General features: G+C 39.3%; 1 protein-coding gene across 3 annotated transcripts in view; it reads right to left on the bottom strand.

Moving 5' to 3' along the window:
* Nucleotides 1-8,439: 8,439 nt before the first annotated feature.
* Nucleotides 8,440-18,199, bottom strand: part of NSRP1 (nuclear speckle splicing regulatory protein 1) — a 60,423-nt gene continuing 50,663 nt past the window's right edge. For 2 of the 3 annotated variants that reach the window (XM_084985556.1, XM_003131784.7), the window contains exons 4-7: nucleotides 16,000-16,128; nucleotides 13,866-14,073; nucleotides 12,508-12,616; nucleotides 8,440-10,005 (exon numbers count right to left, since the gene is read on the bottom strand). In XM_084985556.1, coding sequence (XP_084841682.1) covers nucleotides 8,958-10,005; nucleotides 12,508-12,616; nucleotides 13,866-14,073; nucleotides 16,000-16,128 — 1,494 coding nt within the window. In that variant the 3' untranslated portion in view covers nucleotides 8,440-8,957. Of the gene's footprint in view, nucleotides 10,006-12,507; nucleotides 12,617-13,865; nucleotides 14,074-15,999; nucleotides 16,147-18,199 lie in introns of all 3 variants that reach the window. The other variant, XM_084985557.1, reaches the window with a different exon arrangement.

The following is an 18,199-nucleotide window of genomic DNA, read 5'->3' as shown; positions in this document are numbered from 1 at the left end:
TGCATATGGAGGTTCCCAGGCTAGGGGTTGATTGGAGCTACAGCTGGGGGCCTACACCGCAGCAACGCCAGATCTAAGCCATGTCTGCCACCTACACCACAGTTCACGGCAACGCCAGATCCTTAACCCACTGAGCAAGGCCAGGGATCGAACAACCTCATGGTTCCTAGACAGGTTCATTTCCACTGCGCCACAATGGGAACTCTAAACCTACGTTTTAATTATACAAAATAAAAAATCCCCTCTTTAAGATGCATAAAATGCCCCTTTATTCACTTATGCAGCAGTTTAGTCATAAATATCCAAATTATATTGTAAGATATCAGTAAATGACTTTTGTTGTGAACTATCACTGTAAGAACTCTTAACATCATGAATAGATGAATTTTGTCTCATTAAAAAAATAAAAACAAAAACGTCCAAACTCTTAAGATTAAAAGAAAGATCTTAATTTTAACTGTAAATTCTTAAAACATTTATATGTCCCCTAAAACATCACTGCATGTGATTCACAAATACTTAGCATCAAAAGTACCTAGAATTAGATATTAAATTTCAATAAAGTTAAATAAATTCTTATAATTTTTGTAATTTGTGCAAAGCTTCATTTTATAATGTGTTTTTATATATATTATATGATTTGATCATTAGAACTCTGAGTAACAGATGTTACTTCCCGTTTTGCAGCTAAGGAGTCTAAGGCTCAGAGAGGTTAACTGACTTGCCTAGGTTCACAGCTAGAAATTTCCAGAACACATTTTTTTTTTTTTTTGGTCTTTTTAGGGCTGCACCTGTGGCATATGGAGGTTCCCAAGCTAGGGGTCAAATCAGAACAGTAGCCTCCAGCCTACACCAAAGCCACAGCAACCTCAGATCTGAGCCGCGATGGGAACTTCCCAGAACAAATCTTATGGCTATGTTTTCTGATTGTAGGACAAAGATTATTTGGATGCCTATCTTTAAAATCATCATCCACAGAAGCCTAAATACACAGATCCTAAATTCAAAAATGAAAACCATGAAGGGATTGTTTCCAATAAACAGGACATTCTTCTACGCAACCACAATACAACCATTAAAACCAGGAAAGTAATGTTGATACATACTGCCATCTAATCAATGATGTTCTTTTACCAAAATTATCCAGTCTATGGAGTTCCCATTGTGGTGCAGTGGAAATGAATCCAACTAGTATCCATGAGGATGCGGGTTTGATCCCTGGCCTTGCTCAGTGGGTTAAGGATCTGGTGTTGCTGTGAGCTGAGGTTTAGGTTGCAGACGTGGCTCAGATCCCATGTTGCTGTGGCTGTGGCGTAGGCCAGCCCTAGCCTAGGAACCTCCATATGCTGTGGGCGCTGTCCTAAAAAGCAAAAAGTAAAAATGAGTAAGTAAATTAAAATCATAGTTTTCTTTTTTCTTTTTGTCTTTTTAGGGCCGTATCGCAGCATATGGAGGTTCCCAGGCTAGGGGTTGAATTGGAGCCTACACCACAGCCACAGCAATGTAGGATCCGAGCCATGTCTGTGACTTACACCACAGCTCATGCCAGATCCTTAACCCATTGACTGAGGCCAGGGATCGAACCTGTGTCCTCATGGATTGTAGTCAGATTTCCACTGAGCCACAACAGAACTCCAAAAATGACGGTTTTCATTTAGGTTCATGTCTCTTTTGTCTCCTTCAGTCTGGAAGTTTTCCAGATTTCCCTTGAGTTTCATGAACTTGACATTTTTGAAGATTACAGGCCAGTTATTTTGTAGAATGTATCTCAACTTTGTTTGATAATTGACTCTTCATGATTAGATTCAGGCTAATACATATTTTTGGCAGAAATATCATGGGACTGAGGCTGTGTTGTTCTCACTGCATCCTATCAGGTGGAGCATGATTTTATTTGTCCCCATACTGGTGATGTAAAATTCCTTGATCAAGGTGGTATCTGCCAGACTTTCCATTACAGGTTTTTCTTTTTGTAATTAATCAGTATTTTGTAGGGAGTTTACTGAGACCATGCGATACCCCTATCCTCGTCTTCCAATACATTTTTTAGATTCCTATTTTATTCGATTGTAACTTATCATTATTATTCATTCCGATGCTCGAATAGTCCCATATTTAGCTAGCGAGAATTCTTTCAAGCTGACTCCTGTGTCCTTTGACCTGTTCCCATCATTCTTGGACCAATTTCTTACCTTCTGGAGTAAGATGTTACAGTATTATCTTGTACTTTTCTCTGCCACAGCCATTTCTCCAAAAAGTCCTAGTTCCTTGAAGAACTTAAAAGTGAAGAATGTATTTAGAAACCAGGATCTAGGTGCCAGGTATGCATGTTACTATTGCAGTCACTGATGCCAAGTCTTCTCCTTGGACTAAAGTATGTATGTGCACACACACATATTTTCATCTATTATTATTATTTCTCTATCTTAAAAACTATGAGTCCATACCAGTAACTCCAGTTCCAACCCAACACTGCAAAATTCATTCTAGTTTTCTCCATGTTTATAACCTTTTGTAGGACCGTGAGAAACCTGGCTCCCATTATCCCAAATAAATTCACTTTTTTTTTTTTTTTTTTAAATGGCTGCACCCACAGCATATGGAAGTTCCCAGGCCAAGGACTGAATCCCTGCCGCAGCTATGTCCTATGCTGTGGCGATGTCAGATCCTTAACCCACTGTGCCACAGGGGGAACCCCAAATGTATTTACTTTTGATCAATATCGCTGAATGTAAGCAATATTCCATTGCTGCTGCCACTCCCCTCTACACAGCCCTTTTCACCCCATCCAGGTTCTGACACCTCATCCTGGGACTGTTTCCTGTACAAATGCCCTTCTTACCCTGCTCAGGCTCACATCCCTTGCTGAGCAGTCGCCATCGCCACCCACTGCACAGATACCATCCCTCCACCACTTGGATTCAGATATCCTGCATGGGCCTCCTCTCTGCATGGATTACCCCTCACATTCATTTGGGCCCTTCCTATACAATGCTCTTCACTATGTTTTAATGACACCCAGCTTTGGGCCATGATAGCTTTACTTTGCTCAGACCCTTTAATGGCTTTTGGAAGAGGACCAGTTTACACTCATTATTGTAATTATAGCCCAAGAAAGCCATTATATTTTCTTAAGGGGCAGGGTGAGGGAGGGGATTAACAGCATAGTGGGATGCACAGAGCTTGGACAAAGCATCTTCTAAGACAGAAACTTCAGTATTAAAGAATATTTCTAAATTCTTTCTAAAACCTGCAACCTTTCACAAGAATCTACCACATCTGGTACATAACCCCCAATTTGCTGAATACATGAAAATGACGGATATCTCATGTCACTTGCCTGGCATAGTTTCCCTCCATTAGAGGTATGGCTCATGTCATACATACATTTTACCAAAACCAAAAAAAAAAGCCTTCTCTGAGGAGTTCCCATTGTGGCTCAGCAGGTTAAGAATCAGACGAGTAACCATGAGGACGACGGTTCGATCCCAGGCCTTGCTCAATGAAAGGATCAGGCACAGCTGCAATCTGTGGCTTGGATCTGCCATTGCTGTGGCTGTGGTGCAGGCTGGCAGCTGCAGCTCCGATTTGACCCCAAGCCTGGGAACCTCCATATGCCGCAGGTGCAACCCTAAAAAGCAAAAAAAAAGCCTTTTTTCGCACCTGTGGAAAGAGCAACCAAATAGGATTAAGTCCTTTCTCATTCACCACCAAGGTAAGTAACCTTAAATAAGTCATTCAGCCCTACTGGCTCCATCCCCTCATGAATAAAACAATTTTATACACACACACACACATTTACACACATACACTAGTATTTACTGTGTGCCAATATCAGCCACAGCATTACATGCATTGTTTCAAGCAATTCACACATCAATTTTATCAGAGACCCTTTTATTGTCCCCATTTTGCAAATAAGGAAAAAATAAAGCTCGGAGAACTTAAGCATTTTAAATTGTGGGGTTATGTTAGATGATTTAAAAAAAAATTTTTTTTTTCTTTTTTTGGCCGATCCATGGAATATGGAGTTCCTGGAGCAGGGATCAGATCCAAGCCACAGTTGCAACCTAGGCTGCAGCTGTGGCAACACCAGATTCTTAACCCACTGTGCAGGGCTGGGGATTGAACCTGTGTCCTAGCACTCCAGAGATAGCTCCAATCCCATTGTGCCACAGCAGGAACTCTTAGATGATTTCCAAGTTCACTCTAGTTTTAAAATTCTAATTTTAAGAAATACTTAACAGTGGAGTTCCTGTCATGGCACAGCGGAAACGAATCCGACTAGGAACCATGAGGTTGTGGGTTCAATCCCTGACCTTGCTCAGTGGGTTGAGGATCTGGCATTACCATGAGCTGTGGTGTAGGTCACACATGAGGCTCCAAACCTACGTTGCTGTGGCTGTGGGGTAGGCCGTCGGCTACAGCTCCGATTGGACCCCTAGCCTGGGAACTTCCACATGCTGCAGGCACAGCCCTAAAAAGACAAAAAAAAAAAAAAAAGAAAGAAAGAAAGGCTTAATTAACAGATAAGATAAATGAAGTTAAAACAATTAAGTAAAAACTCTTCTAAACTTTCACTCATGCCAGCATTATAGTAAGTACCAAGCATACAAGTGAGTTTAGATGTTGCCCTCAAACAACACAATTATATGATAATGCTATGATAGGATTAAGCACAGAATTCAAAGGGAACACAGAGGTGTGGCTGAAACAAAGAAAGGTACTTAAAGAGACTTTCTGGAGGCAATGATACTTCAGTTTTAACAATGAGTTGTGGAATTGTGGTCGTGGTGCTCAGTGGTTCAAGAATCATCCGACCAGCATCCAGGAGGATGTGGGTTTGATCCCTGGCCTCACTCAGTGGGTTAAGCATTGCTGTGACCTGTGGTGTAGGTTGAGGACATGGCTCCGAGCGTTGTTATGGCTGTGGTTTAGGCCAGCAGCTGTAGCTCCGATTCAACCCCTAGCCTGGGAAATCTTATATGCCACGAGTGTGGCCCTAAAAAGACAAGAGACCAAAAAATAAAAACTGAGTTCCTGTGATGGCTCAGCAGTTAACAAACCCGACTAGTATCCATGGCTCAGCAGTAACGAACCTGACTAGTGTCCATGAGGACGAAGGGTCAATCCCTAGCCTTGCTCAGTGGGTTAAGGATCTGGTGTTGCTGTGAGCTGTGGTGTACATCGAAGATGTGGCATAGGTTACAGATGTGGTTCAGATCCAGTGTTGGTGTTGCTGAAGTGTAGGCCGGCAGCTATAGCTTATTCAACTCCTACTATTCTGGAAACTTCCATATGCTGCCGAAAAGTGAGGCCCTAAAAAGTAAAAAAAAAAAAAAAAAAAAGAAAGAAAGAAAAAAAAAAAGAAATACAATTAGGAAGGTGAAAACGCAAGCCATAGTGGGGAGAAGTTACTTGCAAAGACAGCTCCTATGAAGAATATACAAAGAACAAGTATAGGTTGTGGAAAAAAAAGGCAGAGTCCTACACACTCACCTCAAAAAAAAAAAAAAAGAAAAAAAGAAAAAAAATTCTTCAAAAAGGAGATATCCAGGAATTCTCTTGTGGCACAGAGGATTAAGGATCCAGCATTGTCACTATAGCGGCTTGATCGTTGCTGTCGTGGAGGTTTGATCCTTGACCCTGGAACTTGAACATGAAGTGAGTGTGTGGGGGGGAAAGACATAATCCAAAGGCTAATAAATACATGATAGCTCTTGGGAAACCCCAAAATAAAACCACGAGATACCATCATACCCACCAGAATGACTCCCAATTAAAAGACAGACGAAGTGACAAAAGATAAGGAATTAAAAGTGTAAGCAAGAATGTGAAGCAACTGGAGTTCTCATACACTGATGGAGTTTATTTTGGAAAACTGATTGACACTGCTGCACACACACCATATTGATCGGTGAATCCATTATTAGGAATTACCTGATCAAAACAGATATATACCCAGCCTATTCAGCCCTATTTGAACTGAACTAAAAGTAGTGAAGGTATACTTTCCCAAGGGAAAATCGGTGTTCCCAGAAAAGGGGGACTGATTGCCAAAGAGGCAAAAAAAAAAAAAAAAAAAAAAAAAAAAATCTGTATATCTGGGGAAGGAGATAAAAGAAACCCTTAATTTGAAGTTTGAGTTATGTCAAACTTGGTTAATAAAATATATAACAGAGCTATCATATCATCCAGCAATTCCATTCCTGGGTATGTATTTGGAAAAAACAAAGATTCTAATTGGAAAAAATATACATGCACCTCAATGTTCACAGCAACAGTATTTACCATAGCCAGAAACAAAATACAAACAACCCAAATGCCCATCAACAGACTGGTTTGAGATTTGGTATATGTGCACAATGGAATAGTATTCAGCTATAAAAAAGAATGAGAGATTACATTTGGAGCAACATGGATGGACCAAGACAATATTATGCTTAGTGAAGTCAGAGAAAGACAAGTAACTTTGGTATCACTTATATGTGGAACCTAAAAAATAATACAAATTAATCTATACACAAAACAGAAACAGACTCACAGACTTAAAAACAAGCTCATGGTTATACCAAAAGAGAGAGGATGAGAGGAACAAATTAGGAGTGTGAGATTAATAGGTAAAAACCACTATACATAAAATAGATAAGCAACATGTTACTATACAGCACAGGGAATTACACTCAATATCTCTAGTACCCTATATATAATAGAATATAATTTAAAAAAATTACTGAATCACTATGTTGTATACCTCAAACACAACATACAAATCAACTATACTTAAATATATATATATATATATATATATATATTTTTTTTTTTTGTCTCTTTAGGGCCACACCTGTGGCATATGAAATTTCCAGACTAGGGGGTCAAACTGGAGCTGCAGCTGCTGGCCTGTGCCACAGCTACAGCCGCAAGGGATCCAAGCCACGTCTGTGACCTAAGTTGCAGCTCAGGGCAATGCCAGATCCTTAACCCACTAAGCAAGGCCAGGGATCAAACCTGCAACCCAGTGGATACCAACAGGGTTCATTACCGCTGAGCCATGGCAGGAACTCCCAGATAATTAAAAAAAAATAACACACACGCGAGCGCGCGCGTGCACACACACACACACACAAACACACGGTTTTTCCTATAAAAACCATCTGAGTTGCTTTAAGTCTCTGAACTACGGAGTTCCCATTGTGGCGCAGCGGAAACGAATCTGACCAGGAACCATGAGGTTGTGGGTTTGATCCCTGGCCTTGCTCAGTGGGTTAAGGATCCGACGTTTCTGTGAGCTGTGGCGTAAGTTGGCAACAACAGCTCCGATGAGACCCCTAGCCCGGGAACCTCCATATGCCCTGGGTGTGACCCTAAAAAGAAAAAAGACACAAACACACACACACACAGTGTCTGAACTACTAGGAGAGGGAAATTAACATTTTCTTTTTCTGTTGTTTTAGGGCTGCACTTGTGGCATATGGAAGTTCCCAGGGTAGGCGTCGAATTGGAGCTACTAAGCCACAGAGCGAGGCCAGGGATTGAACCCACATCCTCATGGATACTAGTTAGATTCGTTTCTGCTTCGCTACAATAGGGAACTCCCGGAAATTGACATTTTCTTATCAGATCGATTTCTCTTAGGCTTTATCTTGCACACTATGGTCAAATTAATCTTCCCAATATATGGCTATAGTTATGAAACCCTAACAAAGGAATCAAATTCTTTACTGAAGTGGATTTTTAGCCTGTCGCTACTGATCTTCCATGATCTGATCCTAATTTTTTCCACATTAAATTATACACACCTCTCTGTGTACACAAAGTCAGTGCTTTTGAAGTGTTTGTCACTGTCATTGATGTGTTTTAAAGTTAGGATATAAGTGATAATGTGTTAGTCAAGAAATACAGGCATTAGCTTTCTTGATACTTTTCCTTTCTGGATTAAAAAGTCTAATAACATGATTTATGAATGCTAAATTTGATCTTTATATATTTTTCTAAAAGTCAATATTCTTACTATATTTATCCTTCCAAAATAAGACAATGTGATAACTCATGATGAAGTATGAAATATAAATAGCTTTTAATGGAAAGACCTGTTTTCCATTTTTCTATTTTCTCCATGTCATTCATCCTCTCCCCCTAACTTTGAATGGTAAGTTTCCAAGATTTAGTACAGAAATTTTATTTTGATATATAAATGGAATCTCTAGTAAGTTGTACTATATTCTTTAGAGTGTATTTAACAAAATATGATCATAAATAAGCAACTTAGATCTTTAGCTAATTTCATTTAGGCTGAGTATCTCCATCTTTTCAGCCTTAGCTAAAACTGATTTATGCACATAACAAATTTGCTAGGGTTTCAGAATTAAAGTGATTTTTAATTTAAAAAAAGGAATCATGACGAGTAATATTACTTTTAAGATAAAACATAAGCATCAATTAAATGTACAAAAGTATCACTTTTTATTTTCATTTAAGCCTAGTATGAACTAAAAAAGCTTATTCAGACAAGATGTGTGATCTATATTTTATGCTTTTAATACAAATTTTAGAACATAAACTATAACAATAGTTCTCTGTTCAAATCCACGTATTTTTATCTGAGACACAATATTTATAAAAACAATTCCTGTAACAATACCACCATAAGGAGAGTTGTTTAAATTATTTTTAAATGGTTGTAGTGGAGCCAATTTTCCTTGTTAAGTACCCATGGAGATTAAGCACTCTTTAGGCTGCTTGAATAAAACCCAAAATGTTGTACTTATAGGTAAATATTATATATCAACTTAGTCAAACATTCAAGATAAAAGGATTCACTTCTGACTTAACCTAAAATGAATTTCAAAAATATCTTAAAATACCCTCACAATCACTGTTAACACACTCCTTCATGTATTCACACAGCACGTTCCAGGAGTTCTGTGGTTCCATAGGTCTTTCTATTGGGGCAGTCATTAATCATCTTCTTTCTCAATATATGTCTTTGCATTAACCCGTGCCATCTGCCGGGCTAAGTATCTGTCTCTTGCTGACATTACAGTTTCTTCATTGCTCCGCTTTGCAAACTTGCTCACTGCCTCATGTGGCCTCTCTTGTTCTTTGTCCGTCTCTTGACACTCCTCTGGGATTCTGTGTTTTGCCCCCAGTGATGTTTCAGAACTAGAAGGTTTTTCTGGGTTTCTTTCTTTGTCCTTTTCCAAGTTTCTCATTCTATTGGCTCTTTCCTGGTTAAACCTATCCTTTGCCCTAGAATCTGGGCTGTTTTCCTTTCTGTCTCGATTTCTTTCTGAAGATTGAAAGCTTACTTCTCGTTTTTCTCTATCTCTGGATTTATCACTGTTTTCGTATCTTTCTTTCCTCGCCTCCCTTTCTTTGCTCTTCTCTTCCTTTTCCTCTCCTTTCTCCCCGTGTCGGTCATAACTGTTTCGTTGTCTTTCTCTTTCTTGTTCTCTGGAGGGGTATTTCTCCTTGTCTTTCTCCCTTTTCCACTCCCTGTCATTTCTTTCTCTCTGGTCTCTTCCCCTCAGTCTATCTTCTTGTTCAGGCCTCTTCCAGTGGGAATCTCTGTAACTGGCCTCTCTGTGCCTGTGGGAGTCCTTCTTTTCTTTTCGGTGATCACGGTCAGTGAAATAACTGTCCTGCTCCCTGGACTGTCTCTCTTGGTGCGGATCTTCCCTTTTCTCATGTCCTCTTGACTTGGTACTTTTTGCGTAGTGTTTGGTACCATGCTCTCTTTCTTCACTAGATGATCGTGAGTGGGTATGATTCCTGTGATGCTTGGAATTATTTTTTAAGGTCTCTGTGCCCTTTTCCCTTCTGCAGTTCCCTTTATTTTCTTCCACTGCATCATCCTCACTGCTCTTAGCATCCAAGTCACTGTCTGCATCAGGGTTTTCCTCAACTTTCACAACAGTTTGGAGACTGCATTTCTCATGAGGTATTCTGTTCTCTGAACTTACTTCATCAGGATATCCCTTTGATTTCTCTTCTTTTATCCCAGACCTTAAGGAAGATAATGTAACACAAAATGCCACATTATCAGTTATAGTAAACAAATGAAATGTTCACATAATTTTTATCAGTATTTAAGTTAATACAACTACAGTTATATACACCTTCTAACTGTCCAAACTTGAAAAGGTGCTGTTGTCTATTTATCTTGTCAATATCTACCAACTAGTACTTTTTAACCATTTAGAGTGTTTTCAATATTGATAAAAATGGAAAAAAAAAAATCAGCCCTTCTCCATGGACCACTAGAACCTTCAGGCAGCGGTCTGTGCAAGGTCTTCATTTTGCCAAGCACAAGACAGAATAATTGGGAAAAGATATATTCTGGATCTAAGTATTAGTGCATAACATATAAAGTTCAAGTCATGGTTCTTTGTTGGATTTATATATATATATTTTTTTTAATTTTTAAAAATAGTCCTGGAAAAAGATGAAGATAAGTTTTTTCACAGCAAAAGGTGGCAAAATCTAAGTCTCACTAAATAATTCTTCTCATGATTAAAAAGGCACCAGCATCCTGTTATACCCTTCAGTGTCTATTATAACAAAATGGAAATATGTGAATCCATCCAGATACTACGATCAGTTACATAAACACTACCTACACCACCTACATTTTCCCAGCTGATAAGCATGGTTAATCTATATATATTACACATGAACTCCTACTAATCACCTATTTACCACAGAAACAAAGCAATAATGACGGTTCTTTAGGCATTGCTGGCAAAAGTATCTTGGCTAAAGGACCACTAATAGGAATTTATTACTAGATTCTGGGAAATGCAACTACTAAATGATACTATGGAGTTTCAGAACTGGCTTCATTTATTCAAGACGAAACTCTAGTTTTTCATTCAAAAAATCTGAGTCTTCAAATAACTTTCTTAGATTCATAATTCTCATCAATTTTACAACAAAACCCAGCAGCTGGGGCATAATCCCTTCTCTTCATCCTTAATTCCATTCTCTTGCCTCTCCTCTTTCCCTAACAGCACAGACTCAGATCCTCTTATCTGCTAATGTCTATTCCAAAAAATGGTTTCTAGTGATACAAGTTTAGAACTTATACCTTAAGTATATGATTAAACTTATGGCACAATCATTTCACCATTCCTTTATATTATAGTTTTACTCAAAAATCCTCCAATCTGGAGTTCCCGTCATGCTTCAGCACTAATGAACCCAACTAGCATCTGTGAGGACACAGGTTCGATCCACGGCATCGCTCAGTGGGTTAAGGACCTGGTGTTGCCATGAGCTATGACACGGCTCAGCTCAGATCCCACAAGACTGTGGCTGTGGTGTAGGTCAGTGGCTACAGCTCCAATTCGACCCCTAGCCTGAGAACTTCCATATGCTGCAGGTGTGGCCCTAAAAAAGACAAAAAAATTAATAATCCTCCAATTCTTACCTTCTAGACCAGTTCTAAAAGGAATGTCTATAGGAATGGTAATGTCCACATCTGTGCTGTCTAATATGGTAGCCACTAGCCAAATGTGGCAATGGAGTACCTGAAATGTGACTGAAGGAGTTCCCTGGTGGCCTAGTGGTTAAGGACTCAGTATTGCCACTGCTGGGAACTTCCGCAGGCTACAGCTGTGGCCAAAAAAAAAAAAAAAAGATTGTTGTAACTAAAAATTTAGATTTAACATAATTTCTTTTTTCTTTTTGGCCGCCTGCAGCAGATGGAGTTCCTGGACCAGGTATCAGATTCAAGCTGCAGCTGCGAACTGCAGCAACATGGGATCATTTAACTCACCATACCAGGCTGGGGACTGAACCCATGTCCTAGCACTGCAGAGATGCAGGCCAATCCTGCTGCACTAGATCCCACTGCATCAAAGTGGGAATTCCAGATCTAATATAATTTCAATTTAAACAGCCATGTGTTAACTAGTGGCTTCATAAAGGATAGTGCATTTTTGGTCCTTGATCATATGAATCTTATGTTTCATGGAGGCTAGGTCCTATTTATGGGAAAAAAAAACCCCTACTTCTCTTTGTATGTACTATCTAAACATGCATGTTGAATTGCTGTAAAATAAGAATAAACTTGGAGTTCCTGTCGTGGCTCAGTGGTTAACGAACCCGACTAGTAACCATGAGGTTGTAGGTTCGATCCCTGGCCTCAATCAGTGGGTTAAGGATCTGGCATTGCATGGTGTAGGTCTCAGATGTGGCTCAGATCCTGCATTGCTATGGCTATGGCTGGCAGCTACAACTCCGATTTGACCCCTAGCCTGGGAACTTCCATAAGCCGTGGATGTGGCCTTAAAAAGACAAAAAACAAAAAAAACAAAACAAAAAAAACCCACTTGAACTAAAGGTTTTTAAATTAAGAAACTGTCAACCTCTAGTCATTCAATTAGGTCAGGCTTGGCTAACAACATAATATGCAACAATACAGTCTTCCAGAGAGTTAAAATGACCCCACAACCACAAATCATGAACAGTATCTTTCTTCTAAATAGTTCATATGTCATATCTCACCTGGCTTCACGAAAGCTGCATGTAGGTACTTCCTCTTCACCAACTGCTTGATTTAATAAGTGCCTATAAAATCCACTGAGATCTCTCTGCTTCGTTACATCCAAACGGGCTAACAGAAGGAAAGCAAAAGTGAGAAGAATATACTCAACAAGGTAAAATACAGTTCCGTTTCACAGGCACAGAGTATATAACACAGTTTATAAACTGATCTCTAGATCAGGAGCTGGTAAACTATACAACCTGCAGGCCAAACCTGGCCTGCTGCTTGTCTTTATAAATAAATTTTTACTGGATTAATGACCCTGTTCATTTGTTTACATATACCTAAGGCTGCTTTTGCATTACAAAGGCAGAGTTGAATAGCTGCAACAAGAGACCATACAGTACATAAAGCCTAAACTATTTACTATCTGGTCCTAACTAATGCTGCAGAAGAACAAACAGTAAATGCTTAGATCAGGTCTTATACATTTGGCTTTCTTCTACTAAGCTGATAGCACTTGCCAATTAAGCTATTTATAAAATAAGTACATATTTTACTTAGATCTTGAGAAATGATTATGAGTAGAAAGCACCAAAGTCAAGTACTAAGATATTCTTTGGCCTCTGCACATCTTTATTCTTTCTTGAATTAATGTTATTCTTTTAATAACATTAATGTAATTAATGTAAACGCCCAGTTAATGCTCTTTGGGTGATGTTACTCTCATTTTCTCGTTCCAGGAAATATAACTAGGATTTAAATCTCAGCTTATGTTTTGACAAATATTGTGATGTTATGGCTTGTAATCGATGCTTTTACATTTGAAATAATTTTTTTTTGTCTCTTTAGGGCCGCACCTGTGGCTTATGGAGGTTCCCAGGCTAGAGTCAAATCAGAGCTGTAACCGCTGGCCTACACCACAGCCACAGCAATGCAGGATCTGAGCTGCGTGTGCGACCTACATCACCCACAGCTCATGGAAATGCCAGATCCTTAACCCACTGAGCGAGACCAGGAACTGAACCTGCATCCTCATGGATGCTAGTCATGTTCGCTAAATGCTAAGCCACGACAGGAACTCCAACATTTGAAATAATTTTCTAAAGCAATGACTTGTGTATACGCAGTTTTAAGCAACAAAATGAGACGGAAGTGAAAAGTCCAGTAGAAGTAACAGTTTCTAAGACTGCAACTGTGTTTTCAGTTCAAATCTTCTGTTTTGTAATAACTACACAATAGCATATCATACCCTGCAGTTGTATACAAAAATTATGACATTATAATCTAAAAGTTCAGTGACAGGGCAAATGGCTAACGACAGGGCAGAACTCTCCTGTGTGTGTTTCCTTCCACTCTTCCCCCTCTTCCATTTCACCTTCGAGTGCAGCAGCCCTCCTTTCTCTTTCCTCCTCTTCAGCTCTCTCTTGCAGTTTTTTCTTATAAGCAGATGTTACAAATGCCTCTTTATCATCAAATTCTCCCTTTTCCATTTCTCGTTCTCTCTGTATTTTCTTTTCCATTCTTTTTTCCTGTTCCTTTTTTCTGATCTCAACTGCTTTTAGTAAGTTGTGAATATACTTGGGCTAAGGGGAAAAAAATAAAATTATTTAGGAAAGAGTCAATTATAGTAATTATTTATATTCTACTTTTATCATGAATTCATTAATACAAAATTCATTAGGAAGCTCCTGTTGTGGCTCAGTGGGTTAAGAATCAGACATAGTGTCCATGAGGACGTGGGTTCAATTCCTGACCTTGCTCAGTGGGTTAAGGATCTGGCACTGCTGCAAGCTGCAGCATAGGTCGCAGATATGGCTCTGATCTGGCGTTGCCATGGCGATGGTGAAGGCCTCAGCTGCAGCTCCAATTTGACCCCTGGCCTGGGAATTTTCATATGCTGAAAAGAAAAAAAAAAAAAAAAAGAAGAAATTCATCAAGACAGAAATCCAAATAAATAGGATTGTTAACTTCTCAAAATTCAATATAAATTTACTAACAAGATTGAAAATAAAATTCTTCTCAATAGAAATTTAAGTGTAAAGACAAATTATTCAAAATGATATTTGATTTTTTTTTTTAATTCAAATAAGTAATTTCCCCACTGGTTTTCTCCCCCTTTTTACTGGTATTGTCTTACTTCTTCAACAGATATGTGAATAGGAAATCTTCCTACTAATTTTACACATCAGTTGAAACACAGTTATTTAAGATAGCAGCTTTTTTTGTTTGTTTGTTTTTCTAGGGCTGCACCCATGTCATATGGAGGTTCCCAGGCTAGGGATCTAATCGGAGCTATGGCCGCCGGCCTACACCACAGCTCACAGCAACGCTGGATCCTTAACCCACTGAACAAGGCCAAGGATCAGAACCCACAACCTCATGGTTCCTAGTCGGATTTGTTAATCACTGAGTCACGACGGGAACTCCAATAGTAGCTTTAATATAACTGCATATCACCACTTTATTTGTAAAGATTCTGTAAGATACAAAGATCCTTAAAAACCAGTCTGTCCTCTGTGGAAGAATAAGAATGATAAAAAAACATGAACTTTCGGAGTTCCCATCGTGGCTCAGTGGTTAACGAATCCAACTAGGAACCACGAGGTGGCAGGTTCGATCTCTGGCCTTGCTTAGTGGGTTAGGGATCTGGCGTTGCCGTGAGCTGTGGTGTAGGTTGCAGACACGGCTTGGATCCCATGTTGCTGTGGCCCTGGCATAGGCCGGTGGCTACAGCTCTGATAAGACCCCTAGCCTGGGAACCTCCATGTGCCACGGGAGCAGCTCTAGAAAAGGCAAAAAGACAAAAAAAAAAAAAAAAAAAAGAAAAACATGAACTTTTTTCATTCAATCAGCACACCTTTAAATTTTTTTCAAATTAAAAATATGATCATGATATCCACAGAGAATTCAGTTTCCATCTATGAATAAAAATATAAAAGACAAACATAAACAGAAGAAGCACTACAAAGACATTCTTAGGAAAATTTTTCAAAAAATAGCATGCAAAAAATTTAAAGCAAAAACCAAAATTTATAAAATTGTTAGGTAATTCTTTTTTTTTTTTTTGCCATTTCTTGGGCCGCTCCTGTGGCATATGGAGGTTCCCAGGCTAGGGGTCTAATCGGAGCTATAGCTGCCGGCCTAGCAGCAACACGGGACCCGAGCCGAGTCTGCGACCCACACCGCTGCACATGGCAACGTGCGATCCTTAACCCACTAAGCAAGGCCAGGGATGGAACCCACAACCTCATGGTTCCTAGTCGGATTCGTTAACCACTGAGCCATGACGGGAACTCCAATGTTAGGTAATTCTCTTGTTTGTGTTAGGATACTAAATATGGAGCTTCTTGGGTTCTAAATCAAATCTGTACTATCTAAAACTGGGAGCTCTCTTCACAATTCAAATACCTAAAAGCTTTTCCTAAGATTACTGATCCTCATGGTGAATAAGATTAAGACACAAAATGCAGGTGTAAGTCAAAGAAAGTTGCGTATTTTCAGTTACAAACCTTTCGGTCTTTTCCTAAAAGCAATCTGGGATTACTTTCTTCCTTTTTTTTCTGCATTTCATCATAAATACTGTCATATTCATATACAGTAGAATCTTCTGCAAGAGCCTTCTGGATTTCCAGTTTGGTCTTAAAAAAAAATTAAATCTGTTTCAAAAATAGAAGCCAACTAATATAATAAGTACCATAAAAAGTCTACAGGATAAATCAGAAATATATCATAAATATTGCATCAATCATATTTTAAACTTAAAACACTTAGTATAGAACTTGACAGTGTCCAATAAACATTTACTATTATTATTCACTTGTACATAAATAGAATTATCTACATCAAAAGGTCAGAAAGACCACTGTATGACTTAAAAAACATCTAACCTTGATTTTCAGATGCCTATACTATATATTAAATTTTCATATAATTTTTAGTTGAATTACCAAATAAAATGTTCAGGATTCAAATGGTAGGAAGCACTTTTTACTTATTTATTTTCACTGAAGTATAACTGACTTACAAGTCACTCTAACAGGGGCGAAGTGATGTTATCACCGGGGTTTTGACTAGTATTTCCCTTATGATTAATGCTGTTGAGCATCTTTTCATGTGATTGTTGGCCATCTGTATGTCTTCTTTGGGGAGTTCCCATTGTGGCTCAGTGCAAACTAATCTGACTAGCATCCATGTATGTCTTCTTTGGAAAAATGTCTACTTTCGTGTATTGCCCCCCCCCCCTTTTTGGTCTTTTTGCCTTTTCTAGGGCCACTCCCATGGCACATGGAGATTCCCAGGCTAGGGGTCTTATCAGAGCCGTAGCCACCGGCCTATGCCAGGGCCACAGCAACATGGGATCCAAGCCGTGTCTGCCACCTACACCACAGCTCACGGCAACGCCAGATCCCTAACCCACTGAGCAAGGCCAGGGATCGAACCTGAAACCTCATGGTTACTAGTCGGATTCGTTAACCATTGCGCCACAACGGGAACTCCGGTGTTTTGCCCATTTTTAATCGGATTTTTTTCTTTGAGCTATATAAGCTCTTCACATATTTTAGATATCAAACCCTTATCGGATATGATTTGCAAGTATCTTCTCACATTCAGCAGTATGCCTTTTTATTTTGCTGACAGTTTCCTTCACTGTCCAGAGCTTTTTATTTTTTTATTTTGTTGTCTTTTTGCTATTTCTTGGGCTGTTCCCGCGGCATATGGAGGTTCCCAGGCTAGGGGTCGAATCGGAGCTGTAGCCACCGGACTACGCCAGAGCCACAGCAACGCAGGATCCGAGCCGCATCTGCAACCTACACCACAGCTCACTGCAACGCCAGATCCTTAACCCACTAAGCAAGGCCAGGGACCGAACCTACAACCTCATGGTTCCTAGTCGGATTCGTTAACCACTGCGCCATGACGGGAACTCCTGTCCAGAGCTTTTTAGCTTAATATAGTCCCATTTGTTTATTTGTGCTTTTGTTGGCCCTGCCATTGGGGGCAGTCAGATCAGAAAGACAATGCCAAGATGATGTCAAGAAATTTATCACCTATGTTTTCTTTTGGAAGTTTTATGGTTTCAGGTCTTACATTCAAATCTTTAAACCATTTTGAGTTAATTCTTGTGTATGGTATAAGACAGTGGTCCAGTATCATACCTTTACAGGTGGCTGTCCAGTGTTCCCAACATCATTGACTGAGGAGACTGTCTTTTCCCCATTGCATATTCTTGCCTCCCTCTGACTGACCAGATATACATGGGTTTGTTTCTGGGCTCTCTTTTCTGTCTCATGATCTATGTTTCTGTTTTAATGTCACCACCATACTGTTTTGATTACTAGAGCTTTCAATATAGTTTGAAATCAGGGAATGTGGTAACCCTTGTTCTTTCTCAAAACTGGCTAGTTGAGATCTTTATTGGTTCCATAAAAACTTTAGGATGGATTGTTACATTTCTGTGAAAAATGCCACTGGAATTTTGTTAGTGAATGCACTGTACATTGCTTTGGGTAACATGGACATTTAAACAATGTTAATTCATCCAAATCAAGAGCAGGGAGTAACTTTCCATTTATCTGTGTCCTCTTCCATTCCTTTCACCAATGTTTTATGGTTTGCAGTGTACAGATCTTTCACATCCTTGGTAAATTTATTCCTTGGTGTTTCTTTCTTTTCTATGAAACTGTAAATAAGATTGTCCTCTTGGGAGTT

Source organism: Sus scrofa, chromosome 12, assembly GCF_054392235.1.
Source record: "Sus scrofa isolate SSC_HxYL_T2T_F1_AM1 chromosome 12, Sscrofa_HxYL_maternal_Yorkshire_Landrace_v2.0, whole genome shotgun sequence".
Taxonomy (NCBI): Eukaryota; Metazoa; Chordata; class Mammalia; order Artiodactyla; family Suidae; genus Sus; species Sus scrofa.
Note: the sequence above shows the minus strand (reverse complement) of the source record. Positions and strands in the feature narration are given on the sequence as shown.